Source organism: Cryptomeria japonica, chromosome 11, assembly GCF_030272615.1.
Source record: "Cryptomeria japonica chromosome 11, Sugi_1.0, whole genome shotgun sequence".
NCBI lineage: Eukaryota > Viridiplantae > Streptophyta > Pinopsida > Cupressales > Cupressaceae > Cryptomeria > Cryptomeria japonica.
This window is the reverse complement of record NC_081415.1, coordinates 542,891-563,314: the sequence shown is the minus strand read 5'-3', so window position 1 is coordinate 563,314 and position 20,424 is coordinate 542,891. Positions and strand designations below refer to the sequence as shown.

At 38.5% G+C, this 20,424-nt stretch overlaps 1 protein-coding gene across 2 annotated transcripts in view; it reads right to left on the bottom strand.

Moving 5' to 3' along the window:
• Positions 1-588: 588 nt before the first annotated feature.
• Positions 589-20,424, bottom strand: part of LOC131075216 (iron-sulfur assembly protein IscA-like 3, mitochondrial) — a 67,632-nt gene continuing 47,796 nt past the window's right edge. The window contains exons 2-3 of one of the 2 annotated variants that reach the window (XM_058012048.2): positions 1,277-1,394; positions 589-1,049 (exon numbers count right to left, since the gene is read on the bottom strand). In XM_058012048.2, the coding sequence (XP_057868031.1) occupies positions 980-1,049; positions 1,277-1,394 (188 nt within the window). In that variant the 3' untranslated portion in view covers positions 589-979. Of the gene's footprint in view, positions 1,050-1,165; positions 1,395-20,424 lie in introns of both variants that reach the window. The other variant, XR_009359505.1, reaches the window with a different exon arrangement.

Genomic DNA, 20,424 nt, shown 5'->3' with positions numbered 1-20,424 from the left:
TGAACCAAGGACCTCCCAAAGCACAAAGAAGGCTCCTATTACTGAACTACTAGGCTCCTATCACTGAACTACTGGCCTTCTAATAGCTCAGAATGTCGACAGAAACATTTCCACAGTTTCAAAGAAAGAGAGGCTGCTAGTTCAATGAAGCAACCCGTCAGATAAAATACCAGTGAGAGAGTGGGCAAAAGAAAGTTCTTAAAACTTAATATCAAATGCATTAGATTACACAAGCTTGAACATTATATAATTACTGATACCCTCTATAAAGATTAATATGATAATAACAGCTTGTATAGAGATTGTGTTTTCAAAAAATTAACCTTACATTTCACTCATTTTTCTTTTGAATTAGAAATTGTCGCTTGCAATTTTTGTTTTACATATATTGGTAAGAGAGACAAGCTTCTGTCTGTGTGTCTGTTTTACCTGCACTGAATCCTTTCATACAATTTTGTACAAAAGACCATCAATTCTTAGGACATTTCCTCTAAACTCAATTTCAGACGTGACTGGATTTTTTCTTTTCCAAGACATTCATTCTGTCATTTAATCTCAAAATAAAATGTCTAGTTCATGAGTCCAAAATCTAATAAACGAACATTAAAGCTATATTTATTGTGGGTGAAGATGGGACCACCTTTTCTTCAGAATTTGGACAAATTTTCATCTTAATATTTAAGAATGTGTCAAAACTGTGCCAAAATCAGCTCCAGAAGGTAACAGATCTCTCCAAACAATAACCTGCTGAATAAAACCTTACTTTCCTCCCATCAAAACAATTTACATAAATATTGTGTTTGGGCACCCAAGATAATCGATGGTATTAGTTTTCCACAGTCCATGAATAGTAGATGTAAACTTCTGGATAAAAACTATACACACAGTTTTATCCAGAAGTTTACATCTACCACCCAAGATAATTTTGAGTAGCTCAAAATAATAGTTAGAAAGATACCTAAGCCCTTTACATGTATGCTTATGTTTTGAATGATTCTCCACAGCCACATTCTCCTTTAGAATTTGGATTGATAAATACAAACTCTGACCTGTAATGAAAATATAAGAAAAATTGGATTGATAAATAAGAACTCTGACCTGTAAAGAAAATAAACACAAAAAATCATTCATATAAACATCGATTTCTTTATGAAAGGAATTTTACTTGTTGCTTTCAAGGATAATCAATATGGTGCATGGCTTCCACATTATTACCGAACAAATAGACTTCGTATGGACATTTTGAGAGTCAATTTAGGCAGAGACATTTTCTTACTTCAGTCTATCCTCCACAAAGTCCATCTGAGTCCCAATGACATGCATAAGTGCTCTTGGATCAATCAAAACTTTGACTCCTTTGTCCTCCACTACTTCATCAAATTTTCCTTTCTCATCTAAAATTCAAATTACCCATAACAAAATTATTATACAATATCCAACGCAAAAAATGAAATTTAGCATTCCTGCAAAACCATTGTAAAATATTAAAAATAAAGAAATGCATAAACTTTAAACAAGACCATAGCAGATTGTCACAGAGTTGTTCCGTATCATACACAATATTTTATATTATTACTCTGATCATGAGAAGTAGGGCTAGTAACAAGCCTTAAGATTAATCTAGCTAGATCTGTGTTGACTGGTAAGTTGCTAAAAGTGACTGTAAGCTGAGAATGATGAACTTATCAAATTAAGGAAACTATCCTTGATTTTAAATGTGATATGAAATCGATACAAATATCTGAGATATGTCCAAATTATTTATCCATTTTAGCTGATTTAAACAAAAGATTGTTACAATATATTACAGAAATGAGTACAAAGGTTAAGGAACAAAATCATTTTACAATACCTGCACAAGACCCCAAGATAATCTAAGGAATCTAAGTTTAACTTCACAGAGAAGAAACAAATAATAGCTAGACATTTAGGCTAAATATTATCAAGATGTAAAATTAAGACAGAAAACCTCAGCTAGGTTTACTTCCCTAGTACTTGAGCAAGACGGATTGTGTAGCCATTCCCTGTTTCCTTTCCCAGGCAGATGCAGCCAAGGTAATGAGATTTGCAGGGATGTGGTTTCCTTGTAGATAACCCTTCCCAACTTTGATGGATCTGGAAAATTTACAGCGTGTTTATGGGTCCAAAAGTTGGAGACCTATCTTTCACTTAGCCCCATGACGGAAAAAAACACCATAAAATTCACCATACTCCACTTAACAGGAACAGCCCATGATTGGTGGCATCATGGCCATGTTACCCAAGGCCACCAACACATAACCACTTACAATGAATTCACTCAAAGGCTTATCACAAGATTTGATCAAAGACACCCCAAATGGTACTTTACAAAGCTAACAAAGATAAAACAACATGGAACTGTAGACGAGTATGCCATCAAATTCCAAAAACTATCAATCATGGTACTAGGGGTGTCTCAAAGAAGACTCACATACCTATGTATCGAGGGATTTAAAAAAACTATCCGAGGCTTGGTAAGTGCCCTCGATCCTACATCACTTGAAGATGCAAACTAAGAGGCACTAAAATTAGACATCCCACCTGCAAAGGACAAATACCACACAAAGAATCAACCTTCTAACATTCATACAAACCCTTATCCCCCTCTATCTTACAATGAAAGAAGGGAGCTCATTAACAAAGGATTATGTTTTCAATGCAAGGGAAAATGGGAACATGGGCACAATTGTAATCAGGAAAAACTTAAAAGACGACAAAAAGACCCAAAAGAGAAAATTTTGTGCTTCAAATGCAAGGAAGAATGGAGGCCAAGACACATACGTGGGAAAGAAAGCCAAATATGTAATATAGAGGCAATGTCCAACGAAGAAGCAAAAGGAAATCCAAGCAAGAAAACAAGGTACGATGAAGGAGATCTTAAGAGCATCCAATCGAAAGAAGAAAGGACAATAAACAAATGGAGCTTTGTGGAGGAACAAATCTAGGTGTTAGGCTATCTTCCTGGCTCATGGGAACAGAAAGGTGGGGATAGGCCCTCTTTCTAGCTCTAAGTGGCTTATGAGCAGCCAGGTGGGGTTAGGCACCCTTCCCAACTCATTGGAGCAAAAAGGTGGGGTTAGGCCCTCTTTCTAGATATAAGTGGCTTATGAGCAGCAAGACGGGTTTAGGCCCCCTTCCTGGCTCATTGGAGCAAAAAGGTCGGGTTAGGCCCTCTTTTATGGCTCTAAGTGGCTAATGCGTATCAAAGTGAGGTTAGGCCCCCTTCCTAGCTCGTGAGAGTAGTAAACCGGGGTTAGGGCCCCTTCCTAGCCCATAACAAACCCTTCGATGCACTTGCCTTTTGCAGATCCAAATACTTCTTCTTTCTTCTTTGATCCTGCTAGCCTACAAGGTAAAAAAAATAATCAATGGATGCATTCTAGTCAATAAGAAGGGATCTAACAATACGTGTATTTGCATGTATGCTCCATGTATATATATATTCATGTGTAAGCTTCATGTTTTTATTTTATGCTCCATGTTGGGTTCATACCTGATGTGTTTTCAGTATGTCTACCCCAATGATTATTGTAAACATATTCCAATCATCATGAGATATCTATTTTTGGTTGATCTAGAATATGAGAATACCTAAGAGCAAACTAAAAGATATGAATTTATTTAGAGAAGATCATATTAAAGTTATCAACTAGAGTTTTGGTAAACTTTTGAGATGTTTAGTGTGAGCAAAACCCACAAAATAGAACTCTATGTTGCACAAGTAAAGCTTGTGTACAATTCTATAAAGAGTTCAATTGGAAGGACATCGTTCCAAGTGGTGATGGAACATCGTCATGTATCTATTGAAGATTGAGGATGATAATTGCACCAATGTAAACCCTAAAGGCTTCACACAACACGTGAAGAAAGTTCATGCACAAGTCAAGAAGTAGTTGGAAGAGTAACACTACATATAAATTGTGTGCAAATAATTATCTACGGGACAAGACTTAGTCTTGAAGATGAGTGGGGGTCTTGAGAAAAGAACTATTCCCATGAGTAACAAATAAAAAATTAAACCCTGAAAAAATTGAATCATTGCAAGATTTTGTGCAGATTCTGGGAAAAAGAATATGAGTTCGAGTTGCAAGGAGAGATGGAAATCTCACTGATATTCAATGTTTATAATCTATATTCCTATCATGTGTATGATTTCAAAGATAGTCTGCAAGATAAGGAAGAGACGAATTGGAGAGTGCATCTTCCCAAAAAGAGGAGTGTGCAATATAAGGGAGAGCCAAATTGGAAAGTGGATATTTCCAAAAAGCAACAAGAGGAGATTGCACAAATTTTAGACATGTGTTGCAAAGAAGACAAAACAGAACAAGTTCAAAAAATATCTTATTTATTGGAAGGGTAAGGGGCGAGAAAAAGGCTTATGGATTTCTGATGTGGAAGTAAGTTGTCTTGGGTCATCAAATTAGCCTTCCATGCAGCCTTAATTCCAAGCCCATAGTTCAAGATTCTTTCACCTAGGGAGATTGATGCAAGGGCATCCTAGTCTCATGTCCCCTATTCAAAACTAAAAGAATTAACTGAGGACCCTGTTGATGTGTTTTTTTAGACACCTCTAACACAGAATAAAATACCAAAGTAATTTACCCTCTCTTGATCAAAATACTCCCAGATGCTGAACTATGTAATCAAATGGGATGACTCCAAGGTTCCTAATGTCAGGTCTTGACGTGTGCATAACTCAAGGGTTGATGTGTTGGCATTTTGCATAAAGAATGCATTAATGATATGTTGTCATTGATGTCAATTGAACCGGTAATGGCATTTATGATATTGTTGATATTGTTGTTATTATTGCTATTGTCTTTTAACCGGTAGGATGAACTTTGTGGAAGATGTTGTAAACCAGTATGTAAGTTTGTAAGTTGAACCGGTAAACCAGTGTATAAGGTTAAACCCTTTCTATGTTATGTAACCGGTAAACCCTACAGTTGTTTTTGTTAAACCCTAACCGATCAAGTTTGTTGAAATGGTTATGTTGGTTTAAGATTTGATGTTGAGCAGTAATAATGGTGACACGTGTGGTCATTGTATGAAGATAAGTTCAAATTGCTTTGGCCCGTTTGTTTGTCTTGGGAAGGAGCAAAGTGTATTGCATCTAATGCATAGCGCATGATGAGTTACAAAAACCGGTGAAGAGGTAAGGAGTGGTTGAGGTTTTCTTGATTGATGTGAAGAGATTGCTATGAAATATATCGGTCATGCTTGTACCGACTTGTTTGTAATTTCGATGATGAGAGAATTAGGTTTTTGTTCTGTTACCGACCTAATTGATTTGTATTTAAGGTCGATGAAGTTGTTTTATTTTGGGGTTGGCAAAAGTTGGCAGAAATCAGTTGAGTGCGTGGTTGCCTAACCGGAGAATGAATCTGCAGTTTGAGTAAAGGCAGATTGAAGCTTAAAAGGATCTGATCAAGCAAATGTAGTGCTATTTAGACAGATCAAAGAATAAGTTGATGTGATTTGTTGCATGCACAAAGGGACTTACACAATTGTTCTAATAAAGCCTCAGACCTTCATGAATATAAGTATTTTGCCACAGTTTTAAAATGACTTGTGATTTAGCATGATGAGCACTTGATCCTATCTCTAACAAAGATTTTCAAATAAAATGCAAAAAGAAAGGGTTTAGGAATTCTATTATATTCCTATTCTAATCCTAGAATGCAAGAGATAGTGAATGACTCCATGAAAATCTACTAAGCTTAGTTTTGTCATACAATGAACAACTCTACAAAGCTTAGTGCAATCTTCTAAGGTAATCAATAGATGTTAAGATTCATACCCACAACACTAACACCATCCATTTGATGCATATTAATGAGCAAATGGAAATCAAAGTTAAGCTTAGATCAAATTCCAATTGACCTCACAAGACAAATTTACAATCAGCAAACAGTTAGTGGTATGGATAAACGAATTTCATATAGATCCATTCAACAATTTCTTCATTCAATTAAAATACATAAAGCAAAATTATAAACTAAATTGAGGATTAAAGAACCACACTATACTCCAAGTTGTCATAAAATCACCCAAGTTCAATGATTCAATTGAATTTTGGCAGCATCTAAGTGACAATTCTCAAAATCTCTCCCTTACAAATGGGAGAAGCGGTATATATAGAGTCTCCAAGATTCATTTAGAATCAAGGGCCAAGACCATGCCAACTCATCCCTAGCTAAGTTTTCTAACAAAAAATGGAATCTTATCCATATCACAAAGCTCGAGGAATGAGGTCCAATGAGATGACACCTAGTCATCAAGAAAGTTTTCTAGAAGATTCCTTCCTCTATCCCTCTCTTTGGATGCATATTCAACGAATATAGACATGACTGAATTGAGCTCTTCCATTGTGACACTTGGCAAACAATCTTGTTGCAATTTAATCACATCCAAGGCATCTGAGCAAGCATCGAAGATGTTCTCCCAATCTGGTGTAAGCTTTTGCAAGTTGCTAATGTAGATCATAAGGGAGACCAAATCGTCTACTTGATTCTTCCCGATACACTCTAGCCCTTGAAAGTAAACAAACTTCATTTTCTCTTTCAATCCTTCCAAATTCAAGCTGCTAGAAGTGTGGACATCTTGTCCCAATAATTCCTCAATTGAAGTGAGGATCTTCGATTCTATCTCTAAGATCGATCGCAACATTTCCATGCACTCATCTCACACATGATCAAATATTGATTTCTTCATTGCCAAAGAACAATACCATCAATGGAAACCATATACATTTCCCTCTTGAATCACTCCCCCCTGGATAAATGTCAATGTAGGAATCCGCTTCAACATACTCCTTCCAAGAATTGTATCCTGCTTATGAGCAGCGTTGTTCTATCGTAGGCTTAGGAAAACTAGACTAGGAAGTCCTCTGCTTGTTTTGTAATATCTTCTATCCATTTTCCAACCTCCTAGTACGTAATCCTCACTGCCTCATGGTCATTAAGTGACCCATGAGCAATAGCGATGGGTGAAACGAATGTAGGATCCTCACGCTTTAGGGGATTTGACAACCCCTCAATGTATTCCTTGAATTTCTTGTTCTCCATTCCTTACATTTCCTTCTTCTCTTCAATTCTATTTAATCTTGCCTCAATAGCCTTGGTGGAATCATCCATCTCTTGAAACTCTTATTGCTTTGTGGATGGTCCAGGATCAATTGTTGTAACTTGATAGTCCATGGGAGTGACCTCATCTCTAGGCTTGTCAATTGTTGGGATGGCCACTTGCAAAATGCATATCCCGAATCATCTCTAGTAATTTTAGAGAACTTCTTCGCCTTCTTTTATTTAGCCTTACCAATCCAAGCTAAGAAGTCATCTATATCTTCAATGGGCTGAATTTCTCCATCTTTCTTTTTTTCCATACCATTCATCAACTAATTAGGGATTGTAAAAAATCCCATTCCATCCTCGAGCTGCTGATCATCATCAAGTCCTCTCAAGGAAAAACTCACCTCCTTTTTTGCTCTCTTCTTACTAAGGTCTTCCACATCATCTCCTAAATGGACCTCAAGCTGAATGGTTGGAGATCCCGATTGTTGTTCTTCATCTTCATGTGGTACTGATTGAGCTGATGTGTGCTCATCTTGACCATTATCTGGTAGGATCTCCAAGTCGGAACCTTGTTCAAATTCATTGTCTTTTCTTGGTATATCATTTTCTTTAACGGATGAGGAACTCATGGTAGACTGAGGAGTATTGGATTTGTGCTTCTTGTATCTGGATTCTTGACTGGCAATCTCCTTACCCTTTGCTTGTGTTCCTCCGGGTATACCCTTTCTTCTCTTGGAAACTTGACCCTCTTCACCATTGTTTGTTCTTACATCACTTATAGTTCTATTGTGACATATTCACACATCGCCCCATTGCAAATGGGGACCCCTGCTTTTTGCTTTCTAGAGTTTGTTTTCTAGGTCTTTTAGGGTTTTGTCAATTAGCCTTTGCATTTTGAGTGTCGCCAAGGGGATCACCTGGATAGCAGGTTCTGCTTGAGTTAGGTCAAGTTGGTAAGTGATGAAGTCTGAAAGTCCTGATCCTGAAATTTGGCTAAGTCTAGAATGTCCTGATCCTAAAATTTGACTAAGTCTGGAAACTGAAAAACCTCCAAAAACTAGATTTTGCAATATAACTCCTGGAGGTCTGAAACCACTCTCAAACATCCTGAAAATGTCACTTATACTTAAATGTTATATTCCATAAAATTATCCTGGCGGAGAGTTCAAAAGGTCAAAAATCACTCCTGACCCTCAGAGAGGGCCCACAGCGAGAAACCTAATATGGGAACTTTTCATCCAAGTTTGAGGAAAGCTAAGGTTAGGCATGGGTTTGAAACGATGTTTGAAAAGCCTTGAAGTGAAAAGAAATCGTTGAGAATCAAAATTTTGAAGGCAATTACAAAAATCGCTCTGGACCCTCAGAGAGGGCCCATAGTGATTTTCCAGGTTTCTCTCCTTTGTTTGAAGAATTGAGATAAAATCTTGCTTGGATAGGAGGAGAACGTGATGTGTTATGCCTTGGAGGTGATTTGAAGATTAAAAGATAAAGGAATTTGCCTAAAACCAAAAAGTCGCTCCTGACCCTCACTGAAGGTCTAGAGCAAGATTTTCAAAAAATGCATGTTTTCTTCAAAATGGTGCTAAGGAAAGGTTAGGATAAGGAGAAGAGACCTCCAAAAACATGATGAATATTGTTTTGCCTTTGAAACTTGATGATTTTGGTCAAAAAATGAAAAATCGCTCCTGACCCTCAGAGAGGGCCCACAGCGAAATTATTGAAAATCCTCATTTTACCTTGCAACAACAAAGCGAGTTTGGATGAGATGGATGAAGGAAGAACATTGCCAAGAGATGAATTAAGTTTCAATGAAAAATGGTGGATCATCAAGCTCAAAATCAAAAAGTCGCTCATGACCCTCAGGGAGGGAGCAGAGCGAAAAACACCAAAAACACTTCTTTTCCCCAAAATTTGACAAGGTTAAGTTTGCAAGTCAGTGAGGGGGCCTAGTTGAAATGTCTTAAAGAGATTTTGGAGGTTGAAAAATGCTAAATTTGAGCAAAAAATGAAAAATCGCTCCTGACCCTCAGAGAGGGTCCAGGGCGAAATCATCATGGGGTTTCATCAGGCCTTGTTTTAAAAATTGATATTCTCCAATTTGCACTAAATCGCCAAAATTGCTAAATTTGAGACATTTGGAAAATTAGATTTAAATTCGCATTAATTTCAAAGCATTTTGGCATTTAATAATTAATTTGAAGCCTTGAGAAAATCGAAATTTTACTTTGGAGGCATTAAAAATTAATTTTTATCAAATTAAAATTAAAAAATAAAGCGCTCAAGGCACTATTTTGCTTTCATTTTGCCAAGTCGGCCCCTTTTTTTGAGATTTTATTTAATTTTTAACCTCCTTTTTGCCAAGTCGGCCTAGAGGGAGTAAAAGGGTGAGCGCTCTATATATTGGAGGAGTTTTTTCACATTTCAAATCATTCAATCATTGCCTTAAGTGCGAATTTGGGGAGCTAATTGGAGGTGCGAAATCTGGTGTGCTTGGAGCGAATTTCTTTCAAGTGTTGAAGACTTAAAGGAGGTGGAGTTTTTATCTTTTCCAAAGCTAAAGGAGGCGCAATTCATTCAAGAGAGGGCTTTGATCTACATTTTGCCTAGCGAAGTTCATCTATTTTTGCATCATTTCTTAGAGTTTAATACTCAAGAGGAGGTATGGGAAAATCATATTGACACCCTTGTTGAAGATTTAATTTTTGAACATTTGTTTTGGAAAAATCTAAGTATTGCATGGTTAATTAGAAAATGATAACTCAAGATGTATCATGAAGTTTCCTAATTAAAATCTTAAATCTTCCTTTTAAGTTTAATTTCTACACTTCAAGATATAATACTAATTTTGAAATGTTGTGTAGGTATCAAGATGGCGACTCCTAGGGCAGGAGCATCTACAAGACGGCAGGTTCTCATCAAAGAAGATCCGGTCTAGGACAAAGATGATCTCCTCCAGCTCAGTATCATCAAAGAAGATCAAGCAAGGTTAAGGGCGACCTCTTCCAATTCGGTAGTCCAAGGCGAGGTACATCAATCCTACTGCACATCAAAGACAAAAGAAGTTAGAGCAAGGGTTCGTTGAAGAAGCAGATAGTTCCAGAAGAGTTAATTAAAGCTAGCTTCTCAGTAACATCAAATTGGCATCAACCAAGTGTCAGACGAGGTGGCGTCCCAGTCATCACTTCTCCAGTCGGTGTGGTCCACCTCAGCATGTCCAGATTTAATGTACCTAACTCATGGAAGGTGGCACAAACTTCTATGTACCTACCCCAGCTATCCATTGGTTGAATTTTCCAGAGAAGACATGTGTCCTATGAATACAATTATTTCATTGGTCAAGCATTAAATGTTATGTAATGGTTGTAACAAACCCTAATTAGGGTTTTCATTGTAGAATCTTGGCCATTGATCTCAAATTGATCTTAGCCATCGAGTTGTATTGTGGGCACTATATAAGCCCCGACTCCTCATTTTGTAAAGGCAGTTAGAGAGAAGTTAGTGAATAGAGAGTAGTTAGAAGGTGATTAGCCAGTTGATAGAATAGCAATTAGAGTAGAGTAGAGAGAGAAGGCAAAAATTGTTGCCAAGATGTTGTTGTAAAAGACTTGTAAAACTTCATTGAAGAAATGGTGAAATTTATGGGTCGATTCGACAATTTGCATGGTCTCTATACTTCTCATATTTGATTTCATGTTATTAGATGAGTGGAAGAAATGTGCTTGATTGATGGTGAAATTCGTATATCCATACTACTAGCAGTTTGTTGATTGCAGACTTGCCTTGTGTAGTCAACTGGAATCATTCAACTTAAGCTTAACTTCAATTGTCGCTTCTTCATTGATATGCATCAGCCTGATGGTGTCTATGCCTGCAGTGATGATTTGAACATCATAAAGCTTTCCTTCGAAGATCGCACTAACCTTGTGGAGATGGTCCTGGGATGTCAAAACAAGACTTAGTTAGAATTTCATCAAAGATCATTCATTGCTCTTACATTCTTAGTGTTAGGATTAGATCATTTCCTCGCCCTCGTCTTTTTTTTCTTTTTTTTTAAATCTAAGGCAGTGAAAACCTATGTTCCAGCAATATTCAAAGCAAATCAGACGTTCAGTCATCAAGTGTAAGTCCCCTTGTGATTCCAGCAAAATCACATCATACCACAGAGAGCTTATCCACACATAGAGATCCTACAGCAAAGAACCTTGAAGTCACCCTGATTGATCCTTTTTGCGATATCTTCAGCATTCAGAGGCTTTACTCAAGAGAGGATAAGGTACCCTTGGGTATTTTATTCTGTGTTTGATAGTGTACAAAATACACATCAACAAGTTCTCTCATCATCATTAAGAGAAGAATCCTCTCTCTTCATTTTCTCATAGGTCAAGGTAGTACTTTGCCTCCTTAACTTGTTGATTTGTTTATCTACCCATTCTTTGGAGCAATCATTCACTTTTCTCATCAAAATGTTCAAGTCTACCACTTCGGGCTGCGACCAATCAAGTGATGGAACTGGCTTGTCTTTCTCCTTGATATACTGAGGATGAATATGACTCCCAGCATCTTTTACTTGATCAGGAATTGAGAAGAAGTTACCCCTCCTCATGAAATGCACTGACATTCAAGCCCACATCTTTCTCCTAACTCCAAACTCATCTATAAGATTTGCCCAATAGTCCTCGATGTCAACCTTGTGTGTAAACTTCTCTCCTTTGGCTATTAAGATCCTCTAGAATGGATCAAAACAATTCCATGCCTTGTATATTCCAAGATAATAAAAAAAATCCAATTTTTCATTAATTGTATCAGTTGTTGTCACAGTGGGGCATATCTCCATCATTTTCCCAAGTGTGATAGGAAAATTTATACCTTGCCTATGCTTCTCTTTTTGAATGCAATCAAATTCCGATAGCTGCCTCACTACCTCAAGCAACACCATCTTGTCAGTCAAATACCTAGGAAGCTTGTAAGGTTCAGAGGTAAATCCTTGGATCCTTAGGTATGTGAAAGGTAGGGAATTGAATAAACCATGATCCATATATTTCTACTAATGGCATTGCCTACTTGGACAACCTCTTATGTACTCCACCTTGTAGCAACCTGTTGTAACGTTTTCACACATCGCCCCATTGCAAATGGAGACCCCCATTTTTTTCTACTTTGTAGGGTAGTTGTAGTGTCTTTAGCTATTAACCTTTCATTTGGAAGAGATGTAGTATCTTAGGTGGCCAGGAGGTAATCAAGTCAAGTCTCTCTCTCTTTGAGTTGGACAGAGGTTAGGTAGCTTTCAAATGCCTTAGACGAGTGATATATGATGATCACATCTTACACCTTCAAGGTGAAGAGTCTAAGTGTTGAATCATGAGGGTTGAGATGATTAATGCTAGATGAGGGCTTAAACTACGTGAGGGGGCTTTAACGAAGACAAAGGACACTTTGAGTTGGCAAGATGAGTGCTACTGCTCAAAATTGGACAAGGTTGAGTCACAGTCAGTGACCCCTAAAACCCCCACTTGGCCTTGCTCATCAGTGCCCTCTCAAATCCACGACCTCCTTGAGGTAATGTCAATGCATGCTAAGAACTCTGCCCAAGGTTAGATGAAAATGTCTAAGGCAGTGAGTATGTCAAAGATGAAGAGCTGAGTTTGATTAAGGTGAATTGTCGATGGAGGGTGAATGCTTGGAAGGAGGGTAAGCTAAGGCCTAAACAATTATGAAGAGGCTAAGGACAAGGTGATTAAGTAAGCAAAATTGAACATCCTAAGGTCATTTCCTTTGCCTGGTCAAAGATGCGATCTAGCTTGGATGCATTTCCTTTGACCCCCCAAAGCTGCGATCTCCCACTTCGTCACTTCCTTTGACCTCACAAAAACCCGATCAAGGTAGGAGACCTCTAATTTTGATTAAGGAGGAGCATTTGAGGTTTTTAAATTGATTTGGAGGATGTCAAACTCAAGCTTGATGCCTTTGAGTCATTTCCTTTTCCCTTCAAAAGCCATGACCTTCCACCCCAGCACTTCCTTTGCCCTTCCAAACCCGCGACCCTTTCACCTCATCATTTCCTTTGCCCCCCAAGATCAGCGAAATGCATTTGAGTCATTTCCTTTGCTCCCCTCAACCCGCAACCTTCCACCCATCGCACTTCCTTCGTGGTCTCTAATCAGCGAACTTCCTTTGGGGTCTCCAATTAGCACACTTCCCTTGGGGTGTCAAAACTGTGACCTTCCCTTAGTCATTTCCTTTGCCTAGTGAGAATCCCAACAATGCTTGAGCATCCCTAAAAGGCTATGAAATTCTGATCCAAGGTAAGAAAGGGAGCAAATTGAGTGACAATTCAATCAGCAACTCATCAAGTGCTGTCAATGCTCATTCAAATCCACGATTTAGCTCTTCCTTTGCCCAACCAAGGCATTGAGTCACTTCCTTTCCCCTATGAAATCCATGAACTTCCTTTGCCACATGAAACCAATGCAAAGCAGGCATGTCTCAGACCTGATACCTGTCAAATCAGACATCAATCAGGCCTGAAACACAAAATCAGACTCAAATTGATAAGAATTAAGTCAAAAGAAGGGAAATCGGACTTAAAATCAGATATTTCCATGATCAGAAAATTCATTTCCAGATTTGGGAAGGGTAGTGGGAAGCTTGATTAAGTACTTTTTACAATGTTTTGATTCAAATTATGTTTGTTTCCAGGTTTGATGCAAGGGAGATGAACATGCAAAGGAATATGAAGAGGGTCAAGACTTCAAGATATGGAAGGAACATCACACCCACATGGAAGTAGCAAGAGCAAGGCAAGAATAGAGATCAACGACATCAAGGAGAGATCAAGACTTGCCATCATAAAGGAAAATATGAAGAGGGTCAAGACTTCAAGATGAACATGCAAAGGAGATGAACATGCAAAGGAATATGAAGAGGGTCAAGACTTCAAGATATGGAAGGAACATCACACCCACATGGAAGTAGCAAGAGCAAGGCAAGAATAGAGATCAACGACATCAAGGAGAGATCAAGCCTTGCCATCATAAAGGAAAATATATCAACATCTTCAAGGCATAGAGGACGAGGGTCAAGACTTCAAGATATGGAAGGAACATCACACCCACATGGAAGGGAGATGAACATGCAAGGGAGATGAACATGCAAAGGAATATGAAGAGGGTCAAGACTTCAAGATATGGAAGGAACATCACACCCACATGGAAGTAGCAAGAGCAAGGCAAGAATAGAGATCAACGACATCAAGGAGAGATCAAGACTTGCCATCATAAAGGAAAATATATCAACATCTTCAAGGCATAGAGGACGAGCAAGTAGCAAGGGCAACACAAGGATAGGATCATCAAACACATAGCACTAAAAGGCAAGGAAGAAGGAACTTCATCACATGAGGGAGATGAGGATCTGCTTATTATTGGCTCATGGTGACAAAACCCAAGGAAGTAGATACCAAGTGACAGCAATGTGAAGATGAACAACATCCACACCTCAACATGCTTAAGGATAGCTAGAGAGAGAGATCCAGGCTATGGAAGAACTTAGCAACAAATGATGAAGGTCAGCTCAAGGATGATGGTAAATCAAAGACAAGCGAGACAAGAGGTCAGCATCAAATATCATCAACATGAGAGATGGGGTAAATGCAACATGAGGATGCCAGCTTGCTTCATGAAAAGAGAGACTTCACCACATAGAAGAGATCAAGGAAGCACAAGAGCAAGCATGAGAGTGCACGAGCTAGAGGAAAAAAATTTCACAATCTTGAATTTCCTCTGGAAATCAAAGAATCATTGCCAGTATAGCAAGAGTAATCCAAGATGAAGCTCCAGGGCGAAGGTGATCAAGTCATGAAGATGATGCAATTTGGGAGTATCTCCCACCAGCATCACATTCATTGCAGGGGCTTGGAAGTGTTGAGTATCAAGAGATATGCCTCAATCACCTACAACTTGTGATGAGTTACAATGAGCTAGCTAAATTGGCGCACAGTCATCACTTATTCAATTACGTCATTCCAAGACAAGGCGTCCAGGTTCAATGTACTTGACTCATCCATCAAGGAGGATAACCACCACATGGAGGCACAAAGTTCAAGACACCTACCCTGTTGGCATTTAACTAAATTGGTAAAGAGTGTTGTTGATATGCAACCGGTAGATGATTGATTGAAGTGATTGAGATTCATGTTTGATGACTAAATTTTTGTGTTGTCATTGATGGCAACAATGTTTTCTAGTCATCTAAGTCTTAGAAGCCAACCAGTAAGGTTTAACCGGTCGAGAAGACAATTTGATAGAGAACTGGCAATTAGGACTTCAACCGGTAAACACAGGACAGTGTTACATTCAAGCAACCGGTATAGGCGATTCTTGAAGAGTTAAGTGATGCGGTTTCAAAGCAATGTTGGGGATAGGTATTTGGAGCTATGTTCATGACCGCGTTGGCAAATTTAACCAGATGAGAGAGATTTCATGTATAGAGCAAATAAAGTAGAACACTTAACCGGTACTCACTTAAATCGGTAAAACGGCACAGGTTTTGATCTCTTATGTCGGTGGCCGACATAAGTAAAGCGTGCAATGCAAGTTTGTCTAGATTCATTGAACCTAGGAAATTGTTCCAAGGTTGTAGCCGACTAAATGTAAGTGTCTATAAAAGTGTGATGAGGTATCAAGTCGATGTGTGAAAAAGAGAGAAATCATTAGTGAATATTGTGAATGTGATGTGCGGTAATTAGAGAAGCTCTGTAATGAAGTGTTGTTGAAGTTTTGAGGATCTAAAGCGGATCTTATCAGACACAGAAGGTGTTATATGAAGACCTTTTCACTGTTGTTTACCTAACAGTTTGCAGCAGCTAAATCCCCTAACTGGATAGGTCGTAACAGGCCTTAATCTGTAAATCCCCTAACGGGGTAGCTCTATATCAGAGTCTTAAATCCTCACACGAGGTTGATCCTAACAAGTCAAAGCTTCTAACCGGGCTTATCATTGAAATCCCTTAACCGGGTGACTCTTAACCAGGTCTGCTCCTAACAGGGCATAATTGTAAGACCTTAACCGGTCAAGATTTCTATTCTGCAGATAGTGAATCTTGTGGGTACCAACTCCCACCGTGGTTTTTCCCTTTTGGGTTTTCCACATATAAATCTCGTGTTATGTGGAATGTGCTTTATTGGGTGGTTGCATATGTGGTGATATTTCTTATATGCTTGATAAGTTTTAAGTTATTTAAATTGGTGATCAGATTCTTACTATTTTTTATTGCATTGATTCACCCCCCCCCCCCCCCCTCTCAGTGCCTTATAAGTCTATCAATTGGTATCAGAGCCAAACTTCCTTGAGGCTTAATCTCTTGGAAGGGATCCCTAAGGCAGACATGGGGGAAGGATTGGGCTTTAGAGATGGCTAAAAGACTTGCAGAAACTAAGGAAGCCCTAGAAACATTGAGAGGCAAGTATAAAGCTTCACAAGCTAGGAGGAAAGAACTAACTGAACAACTGTTGGAGATTTCTGAAAGCAGCTCTTCTGATGAGGCTTACATAGATGCATTGGTTGATAAGGTTGAAAAACTGAATGAAAAGGAAGCTAACTTGAGAAGAGTTAGAAGCCCAAACCATCTGAATGAGTCAAAAACTTGAAGCAAGAAGGACTACAGAAGACAAGATCAAAGAAAAATAACATCTTTAAGTTAAATAAGGAAGTCAGCACCCTGTATGCTCATTGGCACGAGGAGAAAGAAGAAAAAGAAGAAATAAAGGCAAATCTTGATATGGCAATGTCTCTTAGAGAGACTCTTATGAAGCAGAATGAAGATCTTACAAAAGAACTTGTTGATGCTAATGAGAAGCTTGCAAAGTTCAACAGAAGTTCTACCATGCTTGATGAACAGATCCAATCTCAGAGGATGAATGGTGATACATCTAGATTAGGATACTCTACATTTGAGAAAGGAGAGCCTTTTGGTACTAAGGACAACATGCATGAAGGTAAACCTGCACCTAAGATTCAGAAAACCACTGGTAAGAAACTCTATAAACCTGTATGTTTCAATTGTCATAAATCAAGACATACTGCTAATATTTGTAGAAGCAGATCTAATGCTGATACTGGTTGTAGACCTAATACTTGTCAAAGAAATGTGCCTAGGAGAATTGAAGGTTATTGTTACACATGCAACATGTATGGGCATAGATCTATTGAATGCAGGTATGGAGCAAATAATCCAACACCTCACCTAAATCAAAATTCTAGTAGTGATTGGAGAAGGAATTACATTGACCAAAGAAGTACAAATTGGCACAGAGGCCCTATGCTAACCGGTCTAGTCCCTATGAGATGGAGAAAAGAATGAATGTGGTTTGCACAATTTGTAATAACTTTGGACATGTGGCTATGAACTCTAGAAGAAGGACTGGTAGAGGCAATGCAGGACCTTGGAGAGCATCTGGTATGGCTTGTTATCACTGTCACCAATCGGGACACATTGCTAAGTTTTGCAGAGCAAAGAAGAATCAACCTACTGATCGGAAAGAGAAGAAGGTAGTTGATATTGAGGAAACCAGAGCTGATATGAATAAAATCTAGAAGAAAAAATCTGATGAGGATTCATCGGATCAGTCTAATTCTTCACCTAGTGTGGAGAACCCTTCACCGGTAGACTGAGTTGTTTATACAACTTGGGGAGAGTTTATTGTCAAATCCTTAGATGAAACCCTGGCTGAAGTACGGTAAGTCAGATCTGTATATTTTGATACATTTAGAAGTTATGAAGAGTTTTTGGATCTTAACCAGTATGTATGATGTATCTTTGGCAACCGGTAGTATGTATTAGCTTGTTAAGTGATATTTTAGGGTTTTACCGGTAATAACATTTAATGCGGTAGATAATGGGCAAATATAAGGAACTTTTTGAATGTTATTTGTCACATTGCATTCTTATGAGCATTTGGAGAGCGAATAGAGCAGAGCAGAGCTTGTGGTGGTAGCATCTAATATGTTGACAAAGATTTAAGGAGATTGAAGGTGCTCTGCGAATCGGTGATCGGTTTGAGAAAGCTTAGTCGGTGTTTGGAACCCTAGGTGTGATAGCGATAAAAGGTATTTATCCGAAAATCTTGCTATCTGCTTATTTTTTAATCGTTGAAGATGGACTCTCCACATCTAGTTGATGTTACCGATAGGCCACGACCTGAATTTAAGAGACATCCATTTAAATCTGAAGAAATTGATCCCCTCGGAGCCCTATCCGAAGTTCCCTATGGTGTCTTACATGTTGAAGATGTTAGGTCATTTTATCGCTGCAAATTGGAAGATATGGGTATGGCTGCTATTTATGATCAATTCAGAGCATTGTGTGATGAGAATGGCAAATTGAAAGAACAGATTAAGAAAGTTACCGATAAAGGGTTCCATCATGCATTGAATACCATTGGTGATTTTGACGATGAACTTGTAAGATTTGTGCTTAGCAGGATACATGATTAGTTCATGTGGATCGACCGACCACATAAGATCTCTAAGGAAGCCATTCATGCAATCACCATTTTGTGCCATCGGTGAGGTCCCCATACTCGAATCCGTACCAAAGAATGATGTAGAAAAGTTAACAGGATCTAAATGGGATGGCAGAGAAATGACTGTGAATAATATCAATGATCCGGCAGTGAAATATGCTTCAATGGTGATTGGATACTGGATATACTATTCAAGCAGGATGAACAGTGTATCGGCAGCTGCTATTCATACTGCTTACCGGATGATCAAAGAGGATGTTGACTATGACTTGTTGGAAGCATTAAGAAATCAACTTATGTTGAACCTAGAAGCCATCAAGAAGGACAAGAGGTTAAGGTTAGAATTTGATCAATTGATTATTGGTCTATTCTTTTATTTTCAGAATTGTTTCCCTGGTATTGGTGATATTCATTGGATTCAAGGCACACCTGGATTAATGCAAATGAAGAATGGCATTAGGATGATTGGTAATGATTTTGATAAGATTGCATGAGGATATTTTAAAGATTTTCAAAAGAAAATGCATGCAAGGGAGAGGACACCGGCAGAAGTTGTAAACCGGTATGAGAACACAATTTGCTTTATGGTGGACACAGATACTTGTATGATGGAAGTTGTAGAGCCCCGGACTACATGGGTTATGCCCATGGGGTACGAAGTAGACAAAGACCTTTTGATTGCATATGTAGATCATTTGCTTGGACAACCGATTAACACAACTGCAAAAAGATTTGGCACTTACAAGGAGAAATCCCTTCAAGTGCACTCTGAACTCCAAAAACCGGTTATAGCAAAGAAAGTAAGGAAAGAAGTGGAAGCATTTGCAGAGCTAGCAGGATTCACCAAGGAGCAAATTGCTGAAGCAAGAGCAAAGAATGTTGCTCAACAGGCTGGAACGTCAAGTGCACCCACCAGTACCTCCACCGGAGTACAGACTAGAGCTGGAAAGGAGAAAGTTGCAAAAAGGGTAAACAAGCAACTGTTAAGAAAGAAGAACCTACAAAGATTCAGTTCAAGAGAAAAGGAAAGATTGTTGATCCACCTGCTCCACCGGTATCTGGTAAAAGGAAGAAGCAACAGGCAAAGAAACCAAAATCTGTTGATGATGAAGCAAAAGAATCTGAGGAAGAAAAGAAAGCCCTAAGGGCTAGTGTCAAAAAGCCTAAGGTTACTGGTAAGTCAACTGGGAAATCTTCAAAGAAACCGGTAATAGAACTGTCACCTCTTGAAAATTTAGTATTAAACGTTAAAGAGTATGGTTTATCGAAAGGTATAAAGAAACTCTATGATATGTTTAATGAAGATGAACAAAGGTAGTTAGAGGATGCAGTTGTTTACATGATGAACAAATATAGCAAGGCTCTTACTGAGCTGCAAGGGCAGATTCCTATTTCTTTATACAACAAGATTGATGCTAGATGGCACGCTACTCTGAGACAAGGTAGACAATTTGTTGAATATATACTTAATAATCTTCAACCAGAGGCAACCAAGGAGGAACTAGATGATATTTTGTTAAATGCAAGATCTTCCTTCAGATCAAAGAAAAGATTGACTAGAATTGAGACCCAGTCAGTCCAGAAAGAGACTGAAATTTTAATAAGGAAATCATTGGGGTTGATTCCTATTGGAGAGGAAAGAAATGAGGAAGATGAACCAATGAAGCTTAAGGGTGAAGACTTTCCAGAAGGTGTTAAACCTACTGACTTTGAGCCTGATGAAATAGTGATGGGAGAACAATCGGTAAATGATCAACCGGTTAATGCACAAACTGAAACAGTGGTCATCCTTGATTATGACACCGGTGATA